Genomic DNA, 8,138 nt, shown 5'->3' on the forward strand with positions numbered 1-8,138 from the left:
TGCGTTGATCAGATAATCAATGTCAAAGATGCGATGAATGTCAGTAAATGTAGTTTTCATGTCGTTTCTATAAAATCTTCAATTTACAACGAGCAGTTCAATTACCCAGAAAATACAGTCAATTAAATAGTGGGTGATTGGACAGTAAGGGGGGGTGGATCATCGATCTTTGTATTCTTATCTAGCAAGTGGACATTTAATTTGTTTTTTTTTTGTTTTTTCTATTAGTGCTGGAATAAAAAAAAATATATATAATATATATATATATTAAACGAGCAGCAGATTTATTGTCATGTCGAGGGGTGGGGGAATGATGATGGACAGTCAGGGGCTGCTACAATGTATCCATCCCTCCCAAGTTTTAAATGGAAAAAAATGATCCTGTTATTTTGGATAAGGAGTTTTTGGCCACTGTCTGGTTCTGTTTGCCTGGCCATCTATCTCAATGCCTTGTGTTTTTTTTAAGGGTTACAACCTTCTCAGTTAGTGAAGAGACCTGAAAGCAACTGTGATACATCACTGGATCAACAATCCCTATTTCTTTATCCCCTTTAATAGATACATTTAAGAAGAGTAAATGAAAGAAGGAGGCTGTTGTTGTTGTTTTTTGTTGTTGTTTTTTTTTTTTTGTTGGTTTTTTTTATAGAGGAAAATAAGGTTCCCACAAGGGAGCACTCCAGTATATATTTAACTAAACTGCAATTAAAGACAGTATCAGCTTGTATCATTTAGGACTAATGCAATAATAATGGGGAATTACCAGGACCAGAGTGGCTCTGATAGCAGCCCTCCTATTCCCTACAGTTTAGCATTGTTGTAATTAATGCCAGCCTGAGCAGTTGGTAAAGAAATTTTCATGTAAGGACATCTTGGTTAAATCGAATAGAAACAGACTCTTCTGCACACACCATTGACTCTGGCATTTTGTGCTGGAATATCGATTTTGCCAACAGTATAGTAGTCTATGTAATGCTGGTGTCACCTTCCCTGCAATGATTTTGATATTTTTATCTTTTGAACCTGGAGTGTGAGGATTATTTTATTGTAAAGCGAATCACATTCACATTACATGATGAAGATGACCATTTATTTCCATCTGATCGTAGGTTAGAAAAGCACATTCTCTCTTAATTGAATACATTGGAAGGCAATTACTGTTTGCTATTACCCTCAGATTTGTCTCTGTCTGACAGTTAATATTTTTTCCCCCCTCAAATTATCTCCTTTGCAGATAAAACTAGAAACATAAAAAAAAAATGCGTTTTGCAGAAGGTCTTAGTAGATTTAGCTAAACAGTAGTGCAAGCGGATAGAACGAAATCCCATTTAAATAATATTTATTTGTCATCACCAAACACAATAAATAACATAATATACAAAGCTTTTTTTTTTAATCATTATTGCACATTTTTTAAAATATTTTACAGTGATTTTTCTTTAACAGACACCGATTTTAAAACACGTGTATTATACAGATGTGTTTATACAGACATCAGGATCCAAATGATCCAACATAAATAAAGTTCATCGTACTAACAATCGTTCTTATAACATAATCACGACCGAACCTGTAAACATTATTGCCCAAAAAAAAAAAAAATATTTACATAAAGGAGGCCAGATGAAAGATGCAAGAAAGGAAGATGTTGCATAACAGTGCTAGACTCCCTCACAATCCATAAATTACATATTTCATAAAATTATTATTTTTTTCATTATTATTATTTGCAGGTTGTAATCTTACATTAACTTATAGAATGGTTTAAACAAAAAAATTCAAGTAAACTGTAAGCAATGGTTACATTTCCCGAGAAATAATCTGTATAAAACAATAGTAATAATAATAAAAGGTAGAAAACACTGGCTATGCTCAGACTGCATACAACCCTGGCTGCTCTGGCTAGTGGCATGAAAAATGGAAAGAAGAAGGAGACCAGTGGCATTTCACAAAACTGCTATACAAAGGTAGCGATCATTTATAGAGGGGCTGATTGTTATGGGAGCATTGATCGTTCTATACATCTATCTATAAATAAATATATATATTAAATATATGTGTATATATACACACATAGAATTTTATTTACTTTACGGGTGTGTACATATATATGTATATATAATTATATATATGATAGACAGATAGCTGTGACAGAGGGATAGATAGAAAGAGCTAAAATGTGTGTGTGTGTGTGTGTGTGTGTGTGTGTGTGTGTGTGTGTGTGTGTGTGTGTGTGTATATATTTACACATATCGTATAAAATCATAGATGGATGGATAGATAATAGATAGATGTGTGTATATTATATGTATACAAATATGGTATGATATAGATATGTGTGTGTGTGTGTATATATATATATATATATGTATATAATATACACACATATGGTATGAGATAGATAGATAGATAGATAGATAGATAGATAGATAGATAGATAGAAAGAAAGATAGAAGGGATAGAGAACTTGAAAGACCCTAGAATGCCTAGAAAGTGTGTGTGTGTATATATATATATATATATATATATATATATATACAGATATAGTATAAAAATGATAGACAGATAGATAGATAGATAGATAGATAGATAGATAGATAGATAGATAGATAGATTGATAAATAGATAGAAGGGATAGAGAGCTTGAAAGACCTAGAATGTGTATGTATATACATATAGTATCAAATGATAGATAGATGGATGGATAGATCGAAGGGATAGAGAGTTTGACAGACCATAGAATGCCTAGAATGTATGTATATATATATATATATATATATATATAATGAAAATGATAGATAGATAGACAGATAGATAGATTGATTGATAAATAGATAGAAGGGATAGAGAGCTTTAAAGACCTAGAATGCCTAAAATGTATGTATATATATATATATATATAATGAAAATGATAGATAGATAGATAGATAGATAGATAGATAGATAGATAGATAGATAGATAGATAGATAGATTCGTTTTTCTGGATGGGTCAGCACAAGCCAGTGCAGGTTCTGAGAGTGCTGCAGCCTGGAGGAGGTCTCATTATGTGAGGAGTGCAGTGGCTCTGCGGGGAGCATTATGGAAATCTGTAGGTTTGATTTAATGAGGCTTCTTCACACTAGTGGAATATCAACTTTAAGGAGAACAGTCTGCCCAGGGTGTCCGAGCATCCAAAATGAAAATTGCCAATTTTGATGATAGTAGCTGAGCTTTCTTCTCGGAAATCACTTCAGGTGAGGGATGTGGCCTGGAATAACATACATCCTATGCCCCGAGAACAATGTTTTCTGTGGCAGGCCTCTTATCTGTCTCTCCTAATGACTTCCCTTAGCGGGTTGTTAGTACTTGACAGCAGGTCTCTATGCGGGGAACTTTCCACCAATTCTACATTCAAAGGAGGTCCATCAGAGAACATGATTGGCAATTTTCGTCATAATCTACACATTATTAGCATCAGAATTGACATGGCAATAACACTGCTAGTTTGTGATGTGCTTTCTAAAGTTCAGGGAACTCCCTGCAGGAACTGGGGGGTTTTGGGAAAGCAAATTTGTATTTACCCAGTGGTAACTTGGCATCGAATCCTCCTCCTCCTGTTACCAGGGGATATCATTAATCATGTTTCCCAGGTAAAACTTTTTCAGACAAAAGAATGATCTGCCCCACTTTACATTGCCCTAATCTCAAGATTCAAGTATTTTCCAGATACAAAGTAATTAATCAAAAATAATATAAAGCTTACTAGGATAAAGCGGCAGCCTAGAAAATCAGGCCATCAGTAAAGAAAATCATCTTGTAACCCAAAGACCGGATACAATAATAATGATGACATTAAAATCAGCACACAAAACTATATTGTACAATGGAAATACATCAGAACAACAGTATCAAAAAAAGAAGAAGAAGAAGAAGAAAGTGATGTTTTCGTTTCTTTTCATCTTGGAGTGCAAGTACTCATAATGCAAGTTCCATCCCTGTAATTAATTTCTTACTTAATTGTTAATTATGGATGTAGAAATAAAATATTTTACTTATGAGCTGATATATTAAAAAAAAAAAAGTCGCCTTCCTTGGTTGTTGATGGGAGTTTTGCGGCCAGTCCATAGTGGGGGGTCAGTGCAGGGTGTCTGGGGGCAGTTATCTGGTTAGAGGGGCTTCCTCTCTTTGGTCCGGGGGGGTGACAGAGGTTTTGCTGAGCGCTGCTGCTGAGTATGGGAGGAAGCTGCTCTCCGACCTCTGAGAGGCGGCGGTGCAGGTGAAATCCGAGCCCCTGCCGGCGGAGCCCAGCGCTGTCTGGTTAGTGTGACAGCTGAGACACGAGCACGGAGCGGACCCCGGGGCGGCGGCGGCGGCGGCGGCGGCGGCTGCAGCGGCCGCCGTGCTACTGAGGCCGGCCGGGGACTGATAGAGGCCCGGATGTCTGAAGCTGCACAGCAGTTCTGGTCTGGAGTACGGGTGAGAGAGGGCGCGGAAAGTGTCCAGGGGGCGGATGGACGTAGCGAAGGGGGAAGCCGCAGCTGCTGCAGCACCGGAGGCCGCCGCGGCTGCCGCTGCCGCCGTCACCCCGACGTGGGGGTAGTAATGCAGAGGCACGTGGGAGTGGAAGGGGTACGGAAGGCTCCCTGTGGCCGCAGCGTGGGTCATCATGTAGGTGTAGAAGCTGGGGTCCGCTGGGTGAGGCCAAGACATCGCCAGGCGCTGCCTCTTGTCCTTCATCCGCCGGTTCTGAAACCAAACCTGCACATGGGCGAAGACAGATGAGGAAGAGTGACACAGAAAGGACCAGGCTGCATTACCCTGAGTGCAGAAAACAGTACAAATGATACACAAAGTAAGCGAAGAAAACCCAAATCTCTGGAGGAGGAGGAGTATTGATCAGGGACAGACGGTCCTCCGGACTCCCCGGTACCAATGTCACCGATAACAAGAGCCGAGACGGACACAACACATGGCTGGGAGAGAGTTTAGGGTCCCTCTCCTATATAGGCGAGACCCTCTGGAGAAAAGCTGTCACACCACACTCCAGATCTTGTTTTACTCCCCAAATATAGGGTCATATCCTTGTGAAAAAGAAACTTCATTTCACAACTTTTTTTATTTTTTTTTTAATGCGGACTTCTCTATGACTGACAATGCCATAGAAACAATCTTCTGTGTGTGTATATATATATATCATTACTCTCTACAGGAAAAAAAATATTCTATTTTTGTACCTGTACTACAATATACTGTGTGTATATATATATATATATATATACACATGCACATATATTTTACAACATATATAGTGTTTATATCTTTACCAAATATATTGTATAGTGTATATAGTCAATTTTAAAATGTTGTCTATATATTGTGACTATAAACATTAGAGATTATAAATATATATATATAGATATATATATATATATAGATAGATATATAGATATATATATATATTACTGTGTGTGTGTGCTCTTGTATGTATTTGCTTGTAGTTCATAATAATTCACATTTGACCTGAAACTATATGGTTCTATTTTATCTATCCTATTTTATCCACTCAGGTCATTTGATTTAGTTTTGTAATTTCTGTCACCAAATTACAGATCCTGTGACCCAAATGACAGTCTACATACTGAAACACTGCAACAATCCATCACCCATTATTTGGCCATAAAGTACAGCTTATGCATCTATACTATATATGTAATTATTATATATATGTTATATTTCTACACACATACAGGACTGTTCCCTTTTGAACCTGTTTTGCAGCTTGATATCATTTATTGGCCCAGCACTGAGGGTTGCTATGAAATGTTGCAGTTAAACCCCTGGGACTGGATATTGTTCAGATGCAGAATTTTACTGTGGAATGTTCCCATAAAGCCGGCGCCTGGACCCACGTATGAAAGTGAGCAGCCCCCAGTGCTGGCCGAGGGGGCCTGCAGGCAGTGAGCAGCTCCCCCAGGCTTCTTACCTTAATAGTTGTTTCTGGGAGGTTGAGGGCGGCTGCCAGCTCACATCTCCGGGGCCGGGACACATAGTTCTCCCGGTAGAACTCCTTCTCCAGCCTTCCTATCTGCTCCCGTGTGAACGCTGTCCTGTATCTTCGCACCTGGTCAGCAGCTGAGCTGGAGCTCCCAACGGGGTTATTACTGCAGCCCAGGCTGCCTAATCCTGAGCTGGTGGACGAACTGGTGGTGCTGGCCACTGAGCCACTCTCTGCAAAGCAAGCAACACATTATGGAATGACTATATATATATATATATATATATATATATATATATATATTTATTGATTGATTTTACATACAAGATGAGGGCTCTGATTGCACAAAAAAAGAGAGAAACTTTCAGAACCATATGGGAATATTTCATAGCCTCTATAGTTTGGAACACCCAATTCCTTTTCTTACAGGCTCAGTCTTATCTTAAAAATATGACATCTCGCTCCTATTTGTAATTTTTTTTTCTTAAAGGGTGTTAGGAATGAATAGCCAGGTCCTATTATTTATAGTTTAAAATCAACAAAGCAAATAAATAGAAGCGAAATGGATCAGTATAAAATGGAGAGACCCCATTAGAGAATGCGTTGTCCATTCTCAGGGGGGATTCAGTTGTGCAGAATTAGAGCTTTGAAATGTGTTGTCTAAATGAATTCATAATAAATGCGTTAATCTACTCTATCACTGAATTAACTATTTTTTTTTGTTTTGTTTTATTGATTACCATTGGACAGACAAACAAACAAAAAAAACATCGATTGGTTGTTTCATTGTGCAGGTGTTAACCTGGTGTAAAGTTTGTATGTAAAGTTCCCTTAATAAAATGCAGTATATACATTTATGTTTACTTTGATGTTTTAGGTGTTGTTTTATGTGTTCTTAAAGCACATAAGATGCAAACGAAGCACATGCTTACATATAGTTATAGTAAAATCGTTTCATGGCCATTCAAGTAAATATATGATGTTGGATCAGCTCTAATATATGACTAAAAATGATTATTTTATTTTTTTCTGTATATTTCTATGTTCCATTAAAACGAATATGCCATGGATACATATTTTATGCCCTCTACATGTACAAAATCGTGTTAGGTGTGTGTCGATTTTAAAAAGAAAATGTAAGTAAAGTTCATCTTGTGGTCCATACCTTTGCTGATGCTATCCTTTAGCTGGGTACCACTCAGGCTGTTGGGGGAGCGCAGGGCTGAGCACCCCACCTCCACATCACTGCTCATATCTGCCTCTGAAGCCACGTCTGAATAGTGGCTTATCTTCTTGCCTCTGTCAGATCCAGGCAGGTCTGATGCGTTGTGATTAGACTCACTGTTGGAATGAGAGATGCCAAACAAGCTGTCTATTTCAAATTTGCCTTTGCTGGGGATGTCCCCTATAGATCCATGCATAGAGGAAGAAGTTAGCCTGGGACTCAGGCGAGCGTTGTGATGAGCATTTTCCAAGGCCTCCAGCACTGCATTCCCAGCTGAGTCGGATAGGTTGGAAAGCCTTTTGCCTGTGCTTGGGCTGTGTAGACCTCTTTCCATAAGAATCATCTCTTTTCTTATCCTTTCCATCATCTCAGCTGTTGTGAGGAGGGAAAGCAGTGAGAGTAGGGAGCAGGCTCGGTGCTGTAGTGATGATGATGATGATGTGGCTGCACAGGGGCCAATTCACACGCAGCCTCCTGCCACTGCCTCTAAAGATTATCTGCTCCTTGCAGTACAAATTGTAAGATGCCAAAGCGATGGAATGACTGGTCAAAATGACCCATACATCCTTCCCAGCCAGAAATGTCATTCATCAAAAGCTGGGGCTCGTCATTAAGGGATGAATGACGCTGTCTGAATAATCATTTATTGGAACAGTTTTATAAGCAAATAAATACAGGCTCGTGTCCCTGTGAAGGCGGGTTCTGTGCCGACAGCTCTGTCCTCAGGTAGAGAGAGGGAGAGACAAGGAGTGAGCTGGAGGCTCCTGATCACATCCTGCTGCACTTGCTGTGGGGTTTGGCCTCTGGGGTGAAATTGACAGTCTGATTAATAAAACGAGCAGAGCAACATTTCCCTTTCATTTAGGGGCATCATTAGGTTGTGATTTTTTTTTTTTGTTTTGTTTTGTTGCCTTTAAGGTGCTAATGATGCTGATGGCTGT

The 8,138-nt window shown here is 38.8% G+C and overlaps 1 protein-coding gene across 1 annotated transcript; it reads right to left on the reverse strand.

Moving 5' to 3' along the window:
* Positions 1-2,578: 2,578 nt before the first annotated feature.
* EVX2 (even-skipped homeobox 2) lies at positions 2,579-7,918 on the reverse strand. Its single transcript, XM_073577618.1, has 3 exons — positions 7,138-7,918; positions 5,961-6,205; positions 2,579-4,735 (listed from the first exon to the last, which is right to left on the reverse strand). The coding sequence occupies exons 1-3, from the start codon at positions 7,562-7,564 to the stop codon at positions 4,136-4,138; spliced, it is 1,272 nt and encodes a 423-aa protein (XP_073433719.1). The 5' UTR covers positions 7,565-7,918; the 3' UTR covers positions 2,579-4,135.
* Positions 7,919-8,138: the final 220 nt, after the last annotated feature.

The sequence above is a fragment of the Dendrobates tinctorius genome, unplaced genomic scaffold (genome assembly GCF_039654945.1).
Source record: "Dendrobates tinctorius isolate UK_male_01 unplaced genomic scaffold, ASM3965494v1 ptg000056l, whole genome shotgun sequence".
Taxonomy (NCBI): Eukaryota; Metazoa; Chordata; class Amphibia; order Anura; family Dendrobatidae; genus Dendrobates; species Dendrobates tinctorius.

Coding starts and splice junctions, on each gene's coding strand:
- EVX2 (XM_073577618.1), bottom strand. CDS start 7,564: ATGATGGAAAGGATAAGAAAAGAGATGATTCTTATGGAAAGAGGTCTA. Junction 6,206..7,137: donor AAAGGATAGCATCAGCAAAG/GTATGGACCACA, acceptor CTTGCTTTGCAG/AGAGTGGCTCAGTGGCCAGC. Junction 4,736..5,960: donor TCCCAGAAACAACTATTAAG/GTAAGAAGCCTG, acceptor GCCCATGTGCAG/GTTTGGTTTCAGAACCGGCG.